Source organism: Rhinichthys klamathensis, unplaced genomic scaffold (assembly GCF_029890125.1).
Source record: "Rhinichthys klamathensis goyatoka isolate OS25496 unplaced genomic scaffold, OSU_Roscu_1.1 h1tg000098l_1, whole genome shotgun sequence".
NCBI lineage: Eukaryota > Metazoa > Chordata > Actinopteri > Cypriniformes > Leuciscidae > Rhinichthys > Rhinichthys klamathensis.
The window spans coordinates 3,296,969-3,321,163 of record NW_026606637.1 but is presented as its reverse complement, the minus strand read 5'-3'; the positions used below and the strand labels follow the sequence as shown (position 1 = coordinate 3,321,163).

General features: G+C 38.5%; 2 protein-coding genes across 3 annotated transcripts; one reads left to right on the top strand and one right to left on the bottom strand.

Annotated features, from left to right (window-relative positions):
• Positions 1 to 278: 278 nt before the first annotated feature.
• On the bottom strand, positions 279 to 22,987 carry tmem259 (transmembrane protein 259). Of its 2 annotated transcripts, none has more exons than XM_056252680.1 (11): positions 21,977 to 22,987; positions 19,566 to 19,862; positions 11,761 to 11,923; positions 10,890 to 11,000; positions 9,191 to 9,313; positions 9,002 to 9,102; positions 8,204 to 8,261; positions 7,996 to 8,079; positions 7,680 to 7,812; positions 1,378 to 1,477; positions 279 to 1,277 (listed from the first exon to the last, which is right to left on the bottom strand). In XM_056252680.1, exons 1-11 carry the CDS (start codon positions 22,193 to 22,195, stop codon positions 594 to 596), a joined length of 2,073 nt encoding a protein of 690 aa, XP_056108655.1. In that variant the 5' UTR covers positions 22,196 to 22,987; the 3' UTR covers positions 279 to 593. The 2 variants fall into 2 exon arrangements, with proteins under 2 accessions (XP_056108655.1, XP_056108656.1); XM_056252681.1 differs by having other exon boundaries at positions 11,815 to 11,923.
• LOC130086607 (uncharacterized) lies at positions 16,305 to 17,726 on the top strand. Its single transcript, XM_056252682.1, has 2 exons — positions 16,305 to 17,207; positions 17,308 to 17,726. The coding sequence occupies exons 1-2, from the start codon at positions 16,327 to 16,329 to the stop codon at positions 17,702 to 17,704; spliced, it is 1,278 nt and encodes a 425-aa protein (XP_056108657.1). The 5' UTR covers positions 16,305 to 16,326; the 3' UTR covers positions 17,705 to 17,726.
• Positions 22,988 to 24,195: the final 1,208 nt, after the last annotated feature.

Below are 24,195 nucleotides of genomic sequence, written 5' to 3'. Positions count from 1 at the left end.
GGCTTGCTGTAGTGAACGAAAGTAGTAGGGGCCAAAACGTCATTCTAAATGAATTTTTACTGCTGTAAGTACGCAGCGTTAATGTTATCATTAGAGGAATGGAAAGAGAGCCAAAAATAACCCTCGCACAAGATGTGCAAAGTGTGATGTGTATTTGGATTTAAAGCAAGATTGCCGCTCATGCGGCCTGCTGACACCTGTAGCTCCATAATCAGGAGCCACAAAAAGTACCATAATTGAGCGATACATCACGTTTCAGACTGAATACTCCCTGTATTAAAAGAAATAAAAAGAAAAAAAGAAAAAGAAAAAATAATTCACATGTAAAGTCTCCAAATTATCACACCCTCACAACATGGCATCATTTTGACAATTCACTGCGTATTTACTCTTAAGAATATGACTAGATGGCGGAAGTCTGCCTCTGCCCTCCTCATGTTCACGTTGGAGGTTTCCAGGATGTTATTAAATAATTAAATAAAGCTCCATCACAGCTTCTCCTCTTGATGCCTTCTGGATTAATTTACAGAGAGGGGTGGCGACTGCAGAGCGTGGATTCATTTGTTCCGAATGGTGGAGACCGAGTGCCCAACTCAAGCTGGGGCGGAGTGAGAGTCCGAGCTCTCGCTTTTGTTCTTTGCCTTGTCGTCCCAGTCTGTGGCACCCATGCACATTTCTGCAACTCTGCAGTCTGTGTGTGAGGTCATTGTGGAGGAAGTGGGATTCGTTTCAGATTCCACCTGCCCACCTCCGCCACCAGGGGGCCCCAGACCCTGAGCGCAACCCCGCCCCTTTATGTCAACCGCAGGAGCATTGGCTGCGCTAATGTTTCCGTCTTGGTTCTCTCCTGCTGTGTTAAGACTGTACAGCTCTGTTACACCTGACATTGGCTGCTGGATCCCTCCCGGCTCCAAAAGAGTCTCGCCCAGGTGTGTAACAGACAGAACGTCTGGGCCAATGGCAATCTCAGCCATCCAGTCGAGGTCAGAACTGGATGGGTCGATGGGCAGACCGGGATTTACCACCAATCCGTTGTGGGTTTCAAGCTGAGGTTGATCCTGAGCAGCTTGCCGGTCCTGGCCGTTAACGTTCGCATTAGCGGCTGCGTTACCCTGGCCGGCGGGCGCAGCATTGCTAGTGTTGTTGTTAAGATTGTCCTGCAATGCAGTCTGGTTTCCTTGGCCCACCTGCTGGTTCTGAAGCAGCATCTCCTGGATCCGGATCTGTTGCAGGATGGCTGGCAACTCATAGTGGTGGAAAAAATAGATCATTGAGTGCTGTGGAAGACAAAAACGAAAAAGCCCATGAGCTACAAACAATTCCATCCAAATCCACAGATTTCCCAATTACATAAATAAAAAAACTGAAATACGATACCTGAATGAAGAGCCAGGAAGTGACCAGAGCCAAGCTGCTGTACTGGCCGTTAAAGCGGTAATGATACGCATAGAAGGCAAAGTGATACAGATAAAAAAACCTGCAAAACAGCACAAGAGATGCTTTATATGAGGGTTTAAATGTTCAGCTTAAATGTGTGATGTGAATAAATCGTGCTCATAAACCTCTTTTTATGCTTGGACAGTAGAGGCGTGGACCCGGAAACAATATTCCTTACGTTGCGACTCTAACGTCACCCTCTATCCACTTGTTAAGTTAACAACATTATACTTTCAAGGCATAAAGAATTTGGTCCCACTCTCTTCGACCAATAAACTTCTATGACTACCGGACAAGGATTTTTAAAACTCAATCAAAAAAGTTAATCAAAGTTGTCCCAAGACAAGAACGGGTATTGTTCAAAATTCACGTATAACTCTGAGGAAAGGTTTTGATCCACTTCAAATGTTGACTACTGTAGTTTATGCCAAAGAACCATTCAGATTATTTTATTTATCAAACAAAAAAGCTAACTTGTCTTATTTATCAACTGCATTCCTGCTGTATAGGTAGGGAGCTCACTAAGTTTTGGAACAGAGACAATATACACCACTTCAGTTGAGTTTTTAATAGGCTGATCCGAGTAGAGTCAACCTACAGTCCCCATTTCCCTATCTCCGATTAACAACAAGCAACAGATCATTTCCAAAGGATAGTAGTACAGGAGCTGTGGGGAGCATGGAGTGTATGTGGAAAGGAGTATGCTGTAGGGATGCACCGAATATTCGGCCACCGAAAGACTTTTATCACCGAAACAATACGTGTTGTGATGACGCAAACAGAAACCGCGACCTGCACGTGCTTGTCTGAAGCAACGTGTCTGCAATGTGGACGCATTTCAGTATATCTGAACCGATCTGATCTATAATGATCAATAAGCCATTGATGTCTGGATAAAAATGACCCCCTCCCCCCATTTTAAACATTAATTATAGCCATCCAATGATTCCGTCATTAAAATTGAAAGCTATCAATTTTTTTTAAACATTAATCATGCTTCAAAAAATAACAGCTTTTAATTTAAGTGAACTTAAAACAGTCCTCACATAAACCCATAATAAATGTCATATTTACCTGTGCCCTTCCTGTCTAACAGGTAGGACATATACAGAAATTAAATTAAGTTATCAAACAGTCTGCACAAATTCTAAATGATATATAGACTAATCCTTATTAAACGCAAGTTCTTTAGTCAAGAGCAGTGAGTAATTTTCTCTGTTCCCCTTGTTCTTTGATTAACTTTACTGACAGAAAGTTGTATTGGCTCCTTGCCCTTTAAGGGCAGCCGTTGCTGACAGAGACGCTGATCTCACACGCGCCTCATTCTCTCACAACACTTTACGTCCATCATAAGACTGCTCTTGTGTTATGAAGACACTCAACAAATGACATTTTGGCATAATTGTGTGTGTTATTGTTCGTTCAAGCGCGAAAGAGAACTGTATTCTGGCGCGCGGTCTGTGCATGCGCATGATACTGGCGCGCGTCTTTCCGTGCGAGTCGTCAAAAACATTCACAGGCAGCGTGCTCTCTTTTGACTTGTCGCGCATGAATGGTTTAAAGCATTCGCATGAATAAGAGCGGGATCATGGAACACTAGCCAAAGGATGACAAAAAAATAACAGATGCTGCGTTAAAGCAGCACTAAGTAGGAATTCCGTTTTTGTCAAAAAGCGACCCCTAGAGTCGCTGTGGAGTACTTGTACTGTCGTGAATAGCACTCACGCAGAGATGGCTCGCACTCACGGCCGGATCCCCTCCCCCTGTACACCGGTACCTGTTCAGTAGGATGGACGCTGTAACGAGTGGAAATAAGGTATGGCCCCTTTAAGAGCAGCGCGCGCCCAACACCACATGTATACGGCGCCGGGTTATTTCTGTTTGATGCTCATTTTATCAGAATTTTATCAGATCTGTTTTTTGCCGTAAAGCAATTCGTTACCTCGCGAGACCTGATATCACACGATACTTCCTAACACTGAGGCCGGCGGCCCGCCGGCGGTCCGCCGGCCCAGTTGCAAGGGTGGTTTTGCGGCTCACAGGCACCAGGGGGGTGCGAGACGACCACCATTCAACACGAAATCAGTAATATAAACATTACAATGACTCCAAAGCTGTTCGGTTAAGGTAAAAAAGTTACTTAGTTCACCTTTAATAGCCCTTTTATTTAAAAATCGCAGCGTCATTTTGCGTCATATAATCACATAGGCTTGACATCGCGATTGCGATCTGATTAATCGTGCAGCACTAGTGCAATGTCTTGCAAAAGGCATAAAAACTAATATTTTGTGAAATCTGAATAGAGAACTATCAAAAGATTTGTCAGTGATTTAGAGCACAGCAGACCTCGGTCAGACTTAAGGAAAGTGTCTGCCAAACAAATGAATTGTATTAAAAGGGGAGCTATAATAAAAAAGCCACTGTTGAGCAGCAAACAGCTATTTGGCCTCTGCCACCCCTAACCAAAATGTTTTTTGCAGTATGGGATAGTGCGTTGTCCTGCATGAAAATCCTTTTATTTCTGAAGACAGACACTATTCTTCTTTTTATACCACAGCAGAAAATGGTCAGCTATAAACTCCACATAAGTATATTGCAGAAGTCATTTTGACACCCTAAAGGGACCTTCCATCTCACTTCCCAATATTCCAGCCCAAATCATCACCCTTGCTGAAGTCACAGTATTGTTGGAACCGGGTGGCCATTCACCAATCATCCAGAAATCCATTTATCCATTTAGACCAGGGATAGGCAACGTCGATCCTAAATTGCCACTGTCCTGCAGAGTTTACACTTGGTTGGAGGTGAACTTTGCAGGACCATCCCTGATCTAGACCATCCATTGTAGTACGGCATTAGTCAGTGATTAAAACCATTTTAAAATGAGTCTTCATATATTTCAAAACTAGGGATGGGCATTTTTCAAAATATATTGTATTCAAATATTTGGCCTCCTAAAAAAAACAACAAATATTTGAATATATGCTTATTTGAATGAGGTTTAAGACTTTTTTTTTTATCATTACGTTTTTGTCACCATTTCTGAACAAGCTTATGATTAGCAAATATACACAAGCTTACATTATATCTTGAGATTTTCTTTTAGTTGAAAACATTAAACAATGTGTGTAAACAAAAAAACAGAACAAAAGCATTTAAGCTAAAGCAAAAGTAAAATAAAGCTAATAAGGCAGACTGTATACATACAGTATACACTTGAGTCAGCAAATGGTTATCGTGTTTATATTGTTTTACATGTTCATGTTGAGAAAAAAAAAGAATATCCACATGATCGGGTGAAAGTTGGCTCCTCAGCCTGAAAACAATAAGGCCGGGTGCAGAGAAAATGGGCTCCGCTGACAAACGTTGCAGGGACACAAAGATAGTGTGCCAAGCAAAGTTTCTTACAGTGCTTTGTGTTTTCTGTCCTTAAACCCGTCTCCTCCGTCGAAACTTAAAGGAAGCATATGTCTCGAGATCATTTTGCTATCATATAATCTACTCGTGAATGCAGTGATGGACAGCTGTCTTTCCTCATTCGACTGGTGTTTGGATTTCATGATGGTGATATTTATGATAACTCAGTATCACACAATGTTGATCCATTTGATCAAAAGTAATCATTTTGATCAATGTAATTCCATACTTTGCTGTGCCTAGAGGCAGATGATGACATTCTGTGATCAAATATAATCAACTTGTTAACAAGCTCCACAGCGCCATCCAGTGTATTCAGTTATAACTGTGAGTTTTAGTTTGCGTACTTAGGATATCACTGCATTTACGGACAGCAAAGCAGCATATGAAGCAAAATTCGAATAATAATTACAGATTGAACATTCTTACACAACCTTATTCAAAACACAATGTAAATGTTTCTCTTTGTGAGCTTTGGTCAGGGGTGGCTGAAATGCAACTTTATACACAACTGTCAGCCTGCATGGAGTTCTTGGGACTCCAGAGACACCAGTGGCTTCAAATACCCGTTTCCTGCTCAACAGTGGGTTTTTTTAATAGCTGCCCTATTAATACAATTAATTAGTTAGACAAAAACTTTACTTAAGTCTTTATCTGACCGAGTTCTGTGCTCTAAATCACTGACAAATCTTTTGACTCTATTCAGTTTTCACAAAATATCAGTTGTTTTCATGCCTTTTACAAGACATTGAAGCATTTAATCTTAAGAAATTTCTTTCTTCCATGTTGCATGAGAACTGTGACTTGCTTAATAATGTGGAATGACCTCTTTAAGAAGGATTTCCATTTACCCAAGAAGACCTGGCAAACTATTTAACGAACCTGCCTGAGATTGATTCCAGTTATCTAAAAAGATATTAGAAATAAAACAAACTGAATGTGTATTGTAGTGAAATCACAGTGATATGTCACTTGCATTATAATTTGGAGCACAATGTATATTGCTATTGTACAGTAGAATGTACCTCTCAAAGTAATTATATAATAATAATACAATTAAGAAAACTTTAAGGAATAATTTTTCTTCCATGTTTTAATTTGAACAGTGAACCACTGTTGTACAGCATTTTGTTTGCCAAAAAAGGCATTGTTTAATTTTCATTTGATTACATTACAAATTTATATAATCTTTTTAAAAATCTGTTATGCCTTCATTTGATTATCACTGTTTTTGATAAATTTGTATTAAATCATAAATCCAGGAAAATTAAAACCTCCTCTAAAATTATTTCCTCTAAAAAAAATAATAAATGTAAACGCTTCATAGTGCCCTATTAGTGTTAAAAAAAGAATTGTATGAATTAAGTTGTTAAAGTTGTATGAATTCAATTAATTAGACATTCTTTTTGATTCATAAACACAATTTGGGAAAAATAAAACTGAACTTCGTATTCATAGGGTCCTAAAAATTACTTTTTTTGTTGAACTTAATAAAAGTCATGTCTAATTAATTGAAATCAACAATTTAACAACAATTTATTTTACATTTAATTCAACCATTAAATTGAAAAAAGTTAAATGAAATTTGGGCAAAAATAAATCAGAAGTTTATAGGGCCCTACTAAGCACAATGAATTCAAGTCTGTGTGAAACTAATCAAGCTGTAAACCTTCTGCAGCTTTCCTTAGCTCAAACAGTAGAGAATGGAGCTAGCATTGCCACGGTCCCTTGCCCAGGGAATGCATGAACTGATAAAATGTATATCTTCAATGCAATACAAGACGCTTTGTATAAACACGTCTGCCACATGCATAAATGTAAATGCAAAATGAATGTAAAACATCAGAACAGTCTGAGCCATTGGCTAGGGCTGGGTACCGAGTTCGGTACTTTTTAGGTACCGACCGAATTGCCTCGATACTACCGAGTATCGAAACATGTCTTGTTTTTCGGTACCAAATTTCGGTACCTAAGTGGTTAATCTCGTCAACGTCAGTGAAACAATAAGCATTCAGTATGATTGGCTGTGGCGGAAAAAACACTAGTTTACGCGGCTGCCCAGAGACGCGGCTCGTCGCACGTGAGGCTGTAGTGTGTGTGTGTGTGTGTGTGTGTGTGTGTGTTAGAAGCGCACAGAATACACTTGAGAGTAATGGTGTGTTCACACCGAACGCGAATAGAGCGTCAAATACGCGTATATCGCGTCTAGTCAGACGCTTAAATCTTCCGCTCGAGTTCAAATTGTTCAACTTGCGCGGAAGACGTTCGCGGCAAACGCATCATTCGCGACGCCCGGCGCGAATGATGCGTCTATTCACGTCTTTGCATTGACTTTGTATGTAATCTACTCGCACAAATAATTAAATTCGCTTTCGGTGTGAACAAACCATTAGTAAACACTTGTTCATTAATAAATAATTAAAATATCTCCTTGCTATTGTTTCCACATCCATAATCATTAGGCTACTTTTGCCAGTGCTTTGCGGCAAGCTTCACGTGCTGAGCGCGAGGCATATAGGCTACAGTATCCCGCCCCCCAGTAGCCTATATTTAATTTAATTCACATTTATTTGTATAGCATTTTTCACAATAGATATCGTTTCAAAGCCAAAATATGAGTGTAAAAAAGTAAACAAACTGAAAAAGAAAAAAAATTAGGTAATGTTATATTGTTAAAACTGGTTACACAAAATTGGTATCGAAAAAAGTATCGTTCAGGAACCGGTATCGAAGTCAAGGTATCGGTATCGGTATCGGTATCGAACATTTTGTTACGATACCCAGCCCTACCATTGGCATTTACCTGTGTTGGTGAGGTAACATACCTAAGCCAGTGGCGCTTGCTTGTGTTGGTGTGACAGCAGATGGCATCATATTGGTCCGCCAACCAAACAATGAGGATGATGTAGAAGGCAGTGGTTGTGTCATTGAAAAACTCAGACATTATGGCCTCCATCCCTACAGACAGGATCAAAAAGAGGCATTTAATTCCAAACAACCTTCATAAAATGTTTTGATAAGAAACTATCATGTGATTATAGTATGATGTCAATAAATTAACAGATCAGGCATCAAGTTGATAGGAGACACAAACAGATATGAGAACATTTTTCCAAAACCTCAGCAGTGATCTCTACCTACCCACAAGAGCTAGGATGACAGTGAGAAGAGGGGCGGCAGGGAAGGCAATGGTCATATTCATCTCCAACATCTGGAGAAGGTCCACTGAGACAGAGGAAATCAGAGAGATGGACCTTTTAAAAATTGGCTTTTTTATGAACTTCATCTTGGAACATGATCATAGATGCTGATGCAGTGGTAAAGATCTGAGAGGCTGATGGGAGCCTACCTATAAAGACAAAAATCTGGTGGTGTGAGTACCGCAGCAGCATGGAAACGGACAGGGTCTGAAAGAGAAACAAAAAAGACTTGTGGATGATGGAATTTTGCATTTGATTCAGTGTCGTATTAACATTGAAGACTCATCTCTCCATGGTCCAAGTGACTCAAAAGAATAGTCCACACAAAAATGACAGGTCTGTCATCATTTACCCACCCATATGACTTTCTATATTTAATGAATCCTAAAAAAGTCAATTTCTGAAGAATATCCTGATCATTTTTTTTTTTAGATTATGAAAGTGAATTACAACACTGGACTATCAAGCTCCAAAAAGCATTAAACACATTTCATGTTAAATGTTGTCCATGTGACTTTTCTGAAGTTATATGATAATGTGAGTCAAGTGAAAAACAGATCAAAATTTTGGTTATTTACTGTACTGCACGTTCGTGAATTAATCATTCTTTCCCCAAACTCACTAATGATTATGTCACAAGCTTCTATCTTAAAGCAATCATATAACAGAAAATTCAGAATATTGCACGTGGGTCACTTTTTAGGATATTTTAGTTTTTAGGATATTTTAGTGAACATTCATTGTAATTGCGTGGGGGGAAAAGTAACTAGAACATTGTTAAAATTTCACCTAATGTTCCACTCACAAAAAGTCATGAGAATGAACAAATTGAGGACTAATTACCTAAATGCAGAAACTGAACTAATGTGATGACATCACACCTACAATCCAATCACTAACAAGCACTCTAGTCTGTAATGCAGAGGCAGTTAAAGTAAAGTACTCACAAAGATAACCATGATTACAAAGGCTGCTAGGTACGAGGTACGAGCCATCCACATACTGACAAAACGGTAGTGTTCTCCAGAGACCACATTTCTCAAGAACCCTAAAAACAAGCAAATCACATTCTCATGTCATAGTTATACCTTCATCAAAAGAAAAAAATTTTCTGAGAGAGAGAACTTCTAATTTACCTTTGTTTTCCTCATTCTCTGCTAAAGCCTTCACACTGGACATCAGGATATCGTCATAACCCAGGCATTCGTCTAGGAGGAAGCGACTGAAACCATCTCCAAAGCACTGATCCTTCATGGGGTCTGCAGACAGACCGAGAGAGATTCTGGTTACTAACACAACAGTACTAACTGGCACTGCATTTCTTAAAAAAAAAAAAAGTTAAATACAGGGGTTGGACAATAAAACTGCAGAAGTTTAAAGGTTGAATCAGCAGAGCAATAGCACAGCTGTACATAAAATATTGCAATCCCCACAACATAATGGGAGACAGAGTTCAAAAGAGGATAAAGTTTTGGTGTGCGTCTTGCTGGCTGATCTGTAACATGGACAGCAGGTCTTTGCGGTGTATCGAAAGCTATGGTATCCAGAGTAATGATGGCATACCACCACATAAGACGAACCACATCCAACAGGAGTAACTGTGTTGACGCAACAGGAATCTGTCTGAAAGGGATATCGAGGAACTAACCCTGATTGTATCCAAAAAACATAAAACCACAACTGTCCAACTCACTGCAGAATTAAATGCGGAACTCGACTCTCTTGTTTCAACCAAAACTGTTCGTCTAAAGCTCCACAGAGACTTTTCATGGTCGAGCTGCTATAGTCAAACCTTTGGTCACTCGTGGCAATGCCAAATGTTGGTTTTATTGGTGCCAACAGAGCAAATCTTGGGCTGTGGACAATGTGAAACATGTATTGTTCTCTGATGAGTCCACCTTCACTGTCTTTTCCACATCCGTGAGAGTTACGGTGTGGAAGAGCCCCAATGAGGCTTCACACCCGGATTGTTGCTGCCCAGAGTGAGCACGGGGGTGGATCAATGATGTTTTGGGCTGCAATGGACTGAGCAAGTCAGAAAACATTTTCCTCCACCAGCATCAGTGACCTGGCCACTGTTCTGGAAGAGGAATGGCTCAAAATCCCTCTGGCCAATGTGAAGGACTTGTATCTGTCATTCCCAAGACGAATTAATGCTGTATTGGCCGCAAAAGGAGGCCCTCCACCATACTAATAAATGATTGTGGTCTAAAACCAGGTGTTTCAGTTTCATTGTCCAACCCCTGTATGTCTGTCTTATTCGAACAGTTCACCAAAAAAATTAATTGTTATGGCATTTTTTTTTACTCACTCTCATATCATTGAAAACTTGTATGACCTTTTCATGAAAAACAAAAGTGACTTTCTGAAGAATATCATCCTGCAACCCTATTCAATACTATGAAATGCAATGAGGACTGGGGTGTTAAAAGGGATAGTCCACTGGAAAAACAAAACAAAAAACAATTCGAGCATCATTTACTGACCCATGTTGTTCCAAACCTGTATGGCTTACTTTCTAAAGCGGAACACAAAATATAATGTTTTGAAGAATGCTCAGTTCCCATTGACTTCCACTGTATTTTTAGTCCACACAATGGAAGTCAATTGATAATATAAACATGTGATTAGTCGACTAATCGCTTAAATGAACGACTACTAGTCGACTAGAAATTTTTGGGTGGACTATCCCTCAAACAGCATGAAGGTCAGTAAACAACTACAATTTAAATTTTGTGGGTGAACATTACCAAGAATATTCTATTTTGTGGAAAAAGAGGATTGTGGGTATGGGCAGGTTTTCTGTTGATGTCCTGGAAGGTGTGATGTACTCACCCAGGGTCACCACCATAACAGGGATGTTGAGTCGCTGACGTGTGGCCTGGGACAGCCGAAGGAAACCATATTCCAGAGAATATTCCACAATATACTCTTCTTGGGGCCACACTGCACAAAAACAAAAACTGATCAACGCTGACAACATTTCACTGAATTCAGAAGTTCTACCATTAATCTTAAAATCCGTCACTTCACACCAATGGTAGAATGTTATAAAGTTTTTGTATTAAAACAAAAAAATATATACACTGATTATATTGTCATCAATCTTTTCTAGTTACAGAAAAATATTAAATATGCAAAATAAAAATGTTTCATAAATGTCCTTTTAAAGGGATAGTTCACCCCAAAATAAATTCTGTCATCATTTACTCACCCCAAGTTGTTCCAAACCAGTACGAGTTCCTTTTACTGTTGAACACAAAAGAAGATATTTTGAAGAAAATGGGTAACCAAACAGTTGTGGGGCACCATTGACTTCCATAATATTTTTTTTTCCATAATATGGAAGTCAATGGTGCCCACAACTGCTTGGTTACAAAATATATTACTTGGTTCTTCAAAATATATTCCTTTGCGTTCAACAGAAGAAAGAAATTCAATTTAACAAAAAAATAACTCATTTGTACTGTACTGAATTAGAGACACTTATATATTATATCTTACTACAGTCATTGGTGTGTGACGCAGCACATGTGGCCTTATAAAAGGGTAAGGTCATAAAGGAATGTGGGAATAGAAAGGAAATCTGACCAGGGGAAGCGAGGAGGGCTGCACTGGATGGAGGGAGGAGAGGGAATGAATTCACACAGGAGGAAGAGGAGAAGGACCAGATGGCTACGGAGTGGGGCGTATTTGAGATGTTTACCTGCTCGAGTTAGCATCTCAATCTCGGAGACAGTCTCCCTCAGCGGCTGCATACCTTTAGAGGGGGCCTGGCTGAAGGACAGATCCTGGGATTCATTCAGGCTGGAGCCATGAACACCGCTGCTCATCGATGGATTCAGCCGCGGCTCGATGTCCAGCTCAAACTGCATTTGTGTGTGAGCGATAGAGAGAGCGATAAAGAGAGCGATAGAGAGAGCGATAGAGAGAGCGAGAGAGAGAGAGGGCACTGTCAGAAAGATCTGAAGAAGGGTGGCCTTTTTAATGGAATGATTCACAAAAAATTATATTGTATAATTTACTGACCATCATGACATTCCAAGCAATTCTTTACCAAGGAGCACCCATAATGCTTTTTCAAGAATATTCATGTAATTACTACCTTGTATGAGGACCAAACTGAAATTGTGTAATTAAAATTATATATAATACATTCTATATAATTTATATCAAGTGCTATTATATCATAGCACATTTAAAAACAACCACAGTTGACCAAAGTGCTTAATGTCAGGACACACACAAACTATATAACTTGGTAGTTAAAATAATAATAATAATAATAATACGTGGTTATAATTATTATTAGTAGTAGCAGATGTAGTATATATAATATATCATTAGAACTAATAAAATTACAATTATTTAATTAAATAATATACAAATAAAAAAATAATATTAATTTACTGTTAGGCAACTGCATGCTATTCTATTACTTTCACATGAATTAATTCTACATAATTTTATAGAAAAGAGCTTAAACAAAAATATTTTAGAATATTCATGCAACTTTTCTATAAAAAGACAGTTTATAGAGATCTGTGAAGTAAAAAAAAAAACAAAAAAAACACCATGAGTCCATTTAACTTGTTTGAGGATTATTTAAATTGATACAGTTAATATTATATATATATATATATATATATATATATATATACAAAATACATTTTATAAAATAATAATAAAAGTGATTTATTTACTATACATTATATTTATTAAAAATAGATTTTTTTTTTTATTCACCCTTTTCTGTGATTAATCGCAGTTAATTGCACACTTATCGTGAAATAATCGTGAAATTATGCATACACCATTTATCTTGTTTAACACGTTCATTGTCATCATTTTCTATATCCAGCAAAGTAGGGATGCACCGATACCCATACTAGTATCGGCCTGATACTGTGCTCGTGTACTCGTATACCAACAACCGATACCACGCAGTGTGTGTGCACAGTGTTTGTGTCCAGGCAAAGAAACACTGACAACAGAGAGTATAATGGAGAGAAAAGAGAAGGCCGTCTAAGTAAATGGATCTAATTAGTGGAACATTATACAAATGATAGCAATATCTATATAGCTTTGGTACATGAGCTGATACGTGGAAAACGCGCAGTGGATTAAGCAGGCAGGGGCACAGACACGCAAGCTTGTCAAGCGCATCCCTTTTTCACAGACATCAGTAGAAAGTTTGTAGTTCTGTCAGATATGTCAATGGCAAAGAAAGTAAAACGAAGCATGTATTATTAACGTTAACTGATGGGAGAGACAGAGAGAGAGAGAGAGAGAGAGAGAGAGAGAGAGAGAGAGAGAGAGAGAGAGAGAGAGAGAGAGAGAGAGAGAGAGAGAGAGAGAGAGAGAGAGAGAGAGAGAGAGAGAGAGAGAGAGAGAGAGAGAGAGAGAGAGCACTTCTGTTGCATGCTCTTGGTTGCTGATTGTTCACTCGTACATGTACATAAAACATGAACTGTTTCGTTTATTTATGTATAATGAGTGGTTCCTTAAATTACAGGACCTTTGCAGGTCAAGAATTTTCATGAATACAAACATCAGAAGCGTGCGCCAGAAAACCGTGTAGACAGCACGCAAATTGAATTTAATGCGCTTGAACAGATGAATTCAAAATTATGTAAAAACTTCATCTTGGGGACTATTCTGGTAAACATAGACGGTTATATCTTAATGAAAGTAAACGTAAACGTGAAATGTGTCGTTGTTTCCCCACACATTCAGAATAAGCACATAAGCATAAATGGTTTGTTTCCGCATCAATATAACGGACTGCCGCATCATGCAGCTTACTGCACAACTGCTTTACATCACTGCAATCGTTACAATCCTCATCCATTAAGGGGGCTTTTACACTGGGCTCGTTTGCTGCGGTCCGAGCCCGAGCGCGTTTGTTCCCGGCGCCCCCCGCAGCGTTGGTCTGGTTTCACACTCAACTTGATTCTATCGAACCCATAGACTGTAAAAAAAGATGGACGACGCCCCTTCGCTCTTTTCCATTGGAGAGAACTGAAGCCGCCAGTGTCCCGATATGTCGCTGACATATTGGAACTTGAGTCTGCGCGGTAGCGTTTTCGGGACCAGTCATGCGCAGTCGTGAGCAGGAAGTAAAGCCGCGAAATCAAAGCCCCGCCCTCACGCTCGTTGAATCAATCGCAAGCACACGCCCTGCACTTTTCTTAAGTGGCCTTGTCTGCTCCGTTCCTCTCCAATAATGTCTGCCGATTGCAGTACCTCGTTAAAATAAGGTAAATACAACCACTGAACACATAGTCAACATTATGAAAAAAAGTCTGTGCGTGCTTCAGTGACTACTTCACACAGAGAACCTGTCAATCACAGCTGTCAATCATGATGTCACAGCACCGTTTTTATAGCATCAAATAACTAACTAAAAACTAACTTATTTTAAAAACAAACACTTGAAATTACATCAACGTGATAGAAACTACAGTAAATGACAGAAACTATCTTTAGAAAAAAGATATGTGAAGTGTAATTTAATTATTTTCTTGGTCTCACGTCCCGTTGAATAACATGGGGAGGCGGGGTTTATGAGCTATACTAGGACCGGTCACCGGGGGGCGATCGAGACGTTTTGGCTTCACTTTTGAGGGCTTGTGCGGCACGCTTGATCGAACCCTGGTGCGTTCGCGACGCGTGCATTTTACGTCATCGCAAACGTGCACGCCGCATGATAGAAAACAGAACGCGGGTCAATATTGTGTTTTTTTATTAATTCGCTGCTATTATGCGCAGTTGAGTGAACAATACAGGATTACTGTGAGTGTGTCACATAGGCCTCGTTTACACTGTCAGTGAAATGTGACCCAATTCCGATTTTTTACTCGTATGCGACACAGATCGGATGTGTTCTATGACAGTGTAAACAGGAAAAAAACGCATGCATTCGGATATTTCGAGATCGGTTTCAGGCCTCGTTCATATGTGGAAATAAATCAGATGTAAATCGGATATGTGCCAATGCGACTGTCATGTGAACAGGCAGATCGGATTTTCCGAGGCATTAGGCTACGTCTCCACGGTTTAATGACGAGAGAAACCCCGACGCGCATCTGCAAAGGGACGGATGGCCCGACGAAACATGTCGTCGTAGGAGAGGAATGTGGACACACGTTGACACAACATATCAAAGGTTGGCTTGCACATCCTAATATTTTGGACCCACTGCTCCTCGTTAAAGCCCGCCACGATCTCATGAAAGTGCGTTTATTGCACGATTTTTTTTTCACGTGGCATTTACGCCAAAAATAGTTTTTGCGTGCATGATACGCACTTTATGGCGTTTAATACGCACGTTTACAGTGCGTATCATATACAAGCAAAAACTATTTTTGGCATATAAATGGCATGAGAAATAAAATTTGTGCTATAGATACTCACTTTTATGAGATCGTGTTGTATGTTCCCACCTGTCCTGAGATATCGCTGCACGTTCGTCCATCTGAGCAAGAAGAACCCTTTAAACATGCGCGATGTTTCAGTCAAGTGTAAACACATGACTCGGATATGGTTCACAATTTAAAGAACGTGTAAACGGACGGTAAAAAAATCGGATATAGGCAACAAATCAGAATTGGGCATCAAGACCTGCAGTGTAAACGAGGCCATAAGGTGGCCCTCTGCTCCTTGCAAACGGACTCTTTTGAGGAGACAGAGGATTTCCAAATGTGGTGCCCTGATTTCACGCGCAATGCACGGATACACTGCAGGCTCACTCTCGCTCGTATCCAAGGTAAATAATCAACACTATCATCCCTTACAAGTTTTTTATTTAACTGAATACATCACAATAAGCTAAAACGCATCCGCAGGTCACTTTACTTCCTGAATAAGTGCGCACCCGAGTCCGTGCTGCTTTCACATTCACGAGAACCGCGGCACGGGAGCAACCGAACTCAGACCACCTCCTCCAGGTAGTCTCGGGTTCGGTACCCCAGCGCGCACCCGGGTCCCATGACAGCGTTCACATAAGCTTTTTTAAGCAAATTTAAGACCAAACCTGTGATGGAAATACACATTATATTACAAACGTATATGTAGGCTAATATTTATTATAAAACGGTTAGTTACAATCCTTGATTCTGATTGGTCAATAGCTGTGCTTTATTCACGATAAAACACGGCTATGACCGCTTCACCCAACGGTTCTATTTATCACTGCGCCCTTAGCAACACCCTTAGCAACCACACGTATCAACATAAACAGACAAAAAACGTAAGAATTAAAAAGGCTAAAATGTTTAAAGTAAATTTCGATTTATTAGGTGGCATGACGATGGATAAGTGGTTTGAGGAACAATTTGTAGAGACTTCTACAAATATGAACCGTCATGCTGAAGTGCTGAAATGTAACATTGATACATTCGAGAAGACTCGTAATGAAAAAAATACCGTGCAGCAAACCCGATGGGCAGTGAAATGCTTCGGTGACTGGTGTAGTGAAAAGGGTTGCAGCATTGATTTTAAACAAATCACCAAGACGGAACTCAACGCACTTCTCCGTGACTTCTACGGAACTGTCAGAAGCTCCAAAGGCGAAAAATATGGGATCAGTAGCTATGTAGCGTTACGTGCGGGTGTGAACAGATTCCTGAATGATCCACCTTTGAGTTTGTCCTGGTGTCTGATGAGAGACAGCGAATTCACCTCATCCAATAATGTTTTCGTTGGAGTCGTAAAGACAATGAGAAGAGAGGGTCGTGATAAAACGGAGCATCACACATCGATTTCTACGAAAGATTTCAGCACCATAAAACTGTCCGATGCGCTTAATCCTAACACACCTGAAGGACTCGTTAACAAAGTCTGGTTTGACGTGCAGTTACACTTCGGACGTAGAGGAAAAGAGGGGAACCGAGAACTCATTCCAGACTCATTCCGCATTTTAACAAACGAAAATGGTGTAAAGTATGTCACAATGAGCTTCAATGAAGACACAAAAAACCATAAGGACCCACATGACAGAAATAAGGAGAGCAGGCGTGGCTTCATGTTCCAACAAACTGGGAACCCGCTTTGTCCCGTTGCCTCTCTAGAGAAGTACGTTTCTCTTCTGCCATCTAACCCCCCTGCTTTTTACCTTCACCCCAAAAAGCAAAACCTCTCTAAATGTGTTTGGTACGTAGATCACGCAGCGGCACATAAATCATATTAGCTATTTATAATTTGTGTTAAATCTTGTTGTGTTAAAGTTTTTTCTCGTTTTTGACTGTTGCAGGTACACAAGAGAGCCTATGGGTGTGAACTACCTCGCAACAATGTTGCAGAGAATTTGTAAAGCAGCAGGCACCTCAAAGGTTTACACAAATCACTGCCTTCGCAGCACCATGGTGCAGAGATTGTCCGATGCTGGTCTCGAATCGAGGGAAATTATGTCTGTGAGTGGACATAAGTGTGAAAGTTCACTACAGAGCTACTGGAGGCCAAACTTAAAACAAAGAAAGCACTGGAGCGACATTCTTGCTGCAACAGAAAACACTGCTGACAGTGCTGAGCCCCAACTAAAGAGAACCGCGTTAAATATCACCACAGTGGAGCCGATTGAAATGAGACAAATATTTAATGCGTGCACAATTAACGGAGATGTTCAAATAAATTTAAATAAACAACAATAAAAAAGAATCTCTTGTTAGGCAGCATTTTAATAACTGAATTGATAACATTAATAAAATAGATTAAAGACCTAACTGTTATCTATCAAAATATGTGCCCTTGTGTTTTTATTTATAGGCTATGTAAATATTTAGTTTAGTGCAGAGAGAAAATAACGGAATAAACAAAAAAGTAAACGTTTTCTCATGCTGAGAGATAAGCTATGCCTATTTGTGTGAGGAAATTTCACAAATATTGTGTTGTAAAAAATAAAAAGAATGAGACAAGTTTGAGAACGGTTTGTTGTTTTTATTTGAGCTTTCATGCATATTACACATTGGAACGTTGTTGTTCACGGTCAGGGACTATTTTTTTTCTAGCGGAAGGAATGCTTTTAATGCTTTTATTGATTTAACTTCCATGAAATTTCCACTAATAATTTTTTTTTTCTTTAATATTGTGTGGTAACCGTTTTATAAAAGCAATAAGGTACTCGAGGCAAGTGCTGTATCGTGAATAAGTAACGGCTGAAGGGGTTGCAGGCACTCCGCTTCGCGTCGTGCCTAACAACGCCCTTCAGCCGTTACTTATTCACGATACAGCACAGCCTCTCGTACCTTATTGCTTACATGTAGGGCTGTCAAATGATTAATCGTGATTAATCACATCCAAAATAAAAGTTTTTTTTACATAATATATGTAGGTGCACTGTGTATAATTATTTTATATATATAAATACACACACATGCTTGTATATATTTAAGAAATATTTTCATGTATATACTGTATATAGATTTATATATAATTTATATTATATATAAATATAAATATTTTATATATAAATAATATTTTTTACTTAAATATACATGCATGTGTGTGTATTTATATATATACAAAATAATTATACACAGTGCACCCACATATATTATGTAAAAAAAACTTTTATTTTGGATGTGATTAATCGTGATTAATCATTTGACAGCCCTAATTTAATGTTTAGCCTGACCTAAGTAATTTAATATTAACTACTTGTTTAATGAACTAAAATCAATGTTACATTTGCAATCGTGAGAATATTCAGCAAAATAGCTCCCGTCATGTTATGTTACTATATCATATGTGAATTTTTACCTCAGTATGTTTCTTCAGTGAGTTTTTTCATTGTGCTGTTATGCTCGTTTGTTTTAATTTATCACTATAAAATCTCTCACAAAGACAGGCGAGTCTCAACAGCGCTACCAGAAATACACAATCATTATCAATCGCTGTTTATGTAATAAAATCAGAATCATTCTCGCGATTCGATGCTTCGCTGGTTATTTGACGGACATTGGGTCCGTCAGACAGGAGAAATTTTAGCGGTAATGTGACCAGAAATATTTAAGACCCATCGAATCTGAATTTAAGACATTTTAATACTTTTTAAGGCTTTTTATTAGGAAAACTTTATTTAAGACATTTTAAGACTTTTTAAGGACCCGCGGCCACCCTGATATTATATTATTTTAACTAATTATTTCAGTTTAAGTTATTGTTATTTGGAGTTAATGTTATATAAATAATAATAATAAAAGTGACACATTATAATATATTATTTAAATTACAACTACAATAACATACAATAATTTCAATTAATATAAATATTTAATTAAATTAGAAATGATTGTTATTTCACTGTTTGGTATATTGCATGCTATATTCTCTTATTTTCACATTAATTAATTATATTTCATTGTATAGAAAAGAGCTCTTCCTCTAGTGTTTCACAGAAAACATGACAAAAAATTAGTTAGGAAACGATAAGTCAAATAAATGTTCAATTTTTTATTGATTTTTTTCCTTTTAATGCTTGGCTCTCAATCCTTGGTTTCCTGTTAAACTCACCCGTACTGTGCTGTTGTCAAACATCTCCATGGTCATCTCTTCCTCCTCTTCAGCGTCTGCCGGCACCATTGGCTGTCTGGTTTCACTTCCGTCGTCCTCCGATTCCTTCACGAGCCCCTGGATTCCCTCCGTCTCGTAGAACTGAAGAAAGATGGGTGCGCGGCTGGAGTTGCGCTGGATCTCCACACGCAGGATGCCATCGCGGGGCCATTTCTCCCGCACATGCTCCAGGCAGTTGATTGGAGAGCGGGAGAACGCAATGTGGATGTAGGCCAGGATGAAGAGCATAAACAATGCCTGCCAATCAAATGCCATGAAATTAAAGTCAAGATAAACTCAAATGTGCACACAAACCAGTTTAGGCAACAAAGCATTACCTAAACATAGCACTTCCATAACATGGATGGCATATATGATATATGTATAAAAAAAACACTCCTTTGAAAGTTCTTCACTTAAACTGAAATTGAGATTATGTAAATTATTTCATCATAGTCAGTTCTAATGCTTGTTTATATTTAGTTTATTGCAGAAAGTAGGGCAAAATCTGCTTAATTAATTGTGACTGCCATTTTACAGCAAAAGTGGGTTAGCTCAGATCCAGAATCTACCAAGGTGTTGTCAATAGATTATGCATGCAATATTTACTCAAAATTCACTAAAAACATTTGGAAACAGCAAATGTGCATTAATACATTTGTTTCAATTACAATTTTTAATATGCCACACATTTTTTTACATGTTCTTCAAACACGATTTAGTTTTTTGTCAAATAAGATAATTAATATACATTTATGAATGCAACAATTTTTATAATTTCATCATTTTGTTGGATAATGTCAAACATTTTAAACACCTTTAGGATACTTTTCCTTGTCAGCCAAAAAAAAAAAATCTCTTACAATTTATGTACAGTAATTGTTTCACAGCTTTATAATTTAGCAAGATTATGAACTGCGACAAAATTTTGTGGTTAGCTGAGAGACACGAGTGCCTCACTAACTTAACAGGTAATTCTTGAAGCAGATCTACATGCCAACAACATTTGAATAAAATCATTTCTGTGTGCACCTGTTACAGTGATTTCTGAGTTTATGATTGAGTTTCCTGTGGGGGTTTCCCCCCCCCCAAGATGATCAGGTAGACGCTTGAATATTAAATACGCTGTTCTACAGTTCAGGCTTATTAATCATCCAATAGCTGTCTGTTTTAAGATTATCTGCATTGGCTGATAACCATGACACTTGGCCAACTAACCTTGTTGTGGCATCTTGTGTCAGTTCCAAAGTCTGATGACAGCCTTGTCAATGGATATTAAACATTTTGTGAAACTAAAATAATTTGAGAATTGAGTAAATATTTTACATTTTATTTATATTTATTTACAATGTTAAAAAGTTTGGGTTCAGTGATAAAAATTACTTTTTTTGTTAAAAAACATTTCATATATATATATACACATATTTTTTTATTAAAAAACATTACATATATAAAATTTATTTGTGTTCTGTGATGAATAGAAAGATAAAAATAAATGCTTTTTATAAAAAATATATCTATAATAAAAATATTAATCAGAACAACTCTTTTCAAAATTGATAACAAATGTTGTTTTTGATAACAAAATGTTTCTTGAGCAGCACCATATCGGGATTTTTGAATTATTTCTGAAGGATCACAAAGACTGCTTAAAATTCAGCTTGCCATCACAGTAATAAATTAAATTATAAAATATATTCAAACAGATATTTTAAATTATAATATTTCACAATAAACATTTTTTTTAAGTTATTTTACAATATTACCGTTTTACTGGATTTTTGATTAAATGTAGCCTGGGTGAACTTAAAAACTTCCCAAATAACTTTTATTAAATTTTACCGACCCCAAACTTTTGAACATTAGTGTATACACATTTATTTAATTTGTAACGCATTAAATATACATGAAACATTAATACTGCATATTATGAAAGTAAAATGGGTTATTTTCAAATAATACAGGACACAAGAACAAAAAGGTAAAGGGGGACTGTCTCTGTGAAGTCATTTCAGAGATTATATTTATAATAATAATAACATTCGATGAAAAATGACAAAGTTTGTTATGACGTCCAATGATGATTCAGTGCAGGAACATGCATTAGCAATTTTGCCATTAGCCATTTTGATTTAATGCCTCGTTCAAAGTACATTGCATATACAGGAATAGACCTAAAGGTAAGACCTAAAGCCATGGGTTAATTGGAAAATAAATTATGCTGATGACCAGCATCCACCCTGATGTTTAGTGAGCTTGGCACTGCATCCCAACAGATAAACATTCAAAAAGACATCAGTCTTAGGGTGTCAGTTTAGGGCTTCTGGAAGTGATCGACAGATTCAACGCACATTAAAAATGTCAAATCTCACCTTTAACAAGACCAAGAACTCGAATATTCGTCTGAAGGATGGTGGGAAGAGCCTGGCATATGTCACTGCCATCTTAAAGAATAAGGCGTGGAAGAGTCTGTCTCTCACGTTGATCAGGGGGTTCTGGTTCATCGCGGGGTTCCGGATCCGGTTCGGCCCACCGTTATTGTTGTTGTTCAGTGGGACGTTGTTGTTCAGATTGCCCTGGTTGTCGGACATGGTGGTCGTTGTTCAGTAACTTGATAAGGAAAAAGACCAACTGAGGTCAGGCAGAAAGAAACTTGCGCAGATCCAGTTGAGCAGGCCAGCAACACAACATCAGCACACACTGATGATGGTCCTGGTTCACCAAAACAGGACTGACCTTCAGAGAATCACCACAAAACACCCCAACAGATTCTGAATTTTGAAAGGATGTTGGTGGGCAAGGCTGCTTCCACTCCTACCATGTCATAGCCTAGCGATCTAACAAACTACTAAAGCTTCAATGCCTTTGACGCCCCTGTGGATCATATATATATACCGTGAGACCAGAGGAGCATGTCAGACTGTTAAATTGTGTTTTAGGCTCAATTTGTCCTGCAAGTGTGACTCAGGCCTCCTGCACCCACTGTCACCCCAACCAAAATAACTAAACTTGCTAACTCACACCAGCTAAATTAATCATATTTACTCTGGTTTGGAAGTGAAATCTGTCCCAGACTATGTAGCGGAGTGTTTAAAAGCAAAGAAAAGTGGAATATCACACAGCACGTCTGCTAATAGTGGTAAGCTAACAAATTAGCCGAGCTTCCTCTGAAGAACCCGTATGTTCGGTTTACTTTTTAACAAACACCTCCTCGTATAACACTGACACTCTTCGGTTAATTAAGGCCTTAGATACGTGATGATATCCCGCCAGAACTATCCGATGGTAGCGACGTCAACGTGTCTTACAGACCATCTGTTTACACAACCATTTTCGAGAGCTGAGAGGACTTGGGAGCAGCAGCCAAGAAGCTTTTAATGAGGGAAGCGTTTCCACTCTGGGCTCGCTTCCGCGTTTAGTCACGCGACATCGAGTCACGTGATTTTTGAAGACGCAAAAATCTAAACGATTCCACATAATTTAACTTCATATCATGTACAATACTTTAATAATATATTTATATTTTTTCTGTAATTTATAATTTCACTAAATTGCAATGATTTTTTTCAGTTTGTGTCAGTACAAGTTAAATAGCGCATGGTTTATAAGTACCGAATATTTACTCTAGTTTGGCAGGAAATAAGTTAACACTTTTCTGCGTCCGAAAACTTAGGTAGCTGACTTGTTGTCTCGCTGCCCTATCAGGCAATGACTTTGCAGGCAGCGTCTGCGCACGAATGTACCTCACGAAACTGATTTCGGACAAACTTCTGAGGCAGCATAACGGGTTTATGATCCACAGCAAAATAGAGAGAGCTTTGGTGGAAACTAAAAGAATGTTTAATGACTACAATAGTAATTTCTCGCTAGAAATGTCATAATAGGCATTTTGTTTTTTTTCAAGCTCATTACGGAATGGAACGCACAGGATTGTGGGATATCAAAGGCAGCGAAGGATACATGCTGCCTTCAAACATCGATCTGATGAAGGTATCTTACGGGAAGTGAAACATTGCAATCTTCGGACGTGCCCTGATACCTTCCGTCCTTGAAATGCGTCCTCCGAAGGCGGCATTTATCAATTTTCGGCATAGACAGGTTTTCGGACGCAGACAGGGATTGTTGCGATCTCATGTGAGTGACAGGTTGTTCCACCCTAGGGCCTGTGAACACGTCATCAAAGATGCAAGAGGGAGAGGAAGATACTTTGATTAAAAAAAAAAAGATACTTTTTTTGTATCTTTTGGGCACATGAATTAATATAAAAATCATTTATGATGAATACTGCAATATTCCATAAAAAAATAAGAATTTACTTTTTAACTCAATTAATGGTTTACGATACTTAAAGAAGGGTATGTTATTGGAGAGTGGAAGGGCTAGTCAGCGCAGCAGCTACGGAGCATTTCATTCAGTGGAAGTACCACTTGCACAGTATAGCGCCTAGTTGTGGTGGGATGACTACAGGTAAAAACACAACATAAGATATTTATTTTACAATGGCAGAATAAAGAAGAAAATAAAGATACGTAGCCTATACATTAAGTCCACTTTAAAGAAAGAAAGAAAGAAAGAAAGAAAGAAAGAAAGA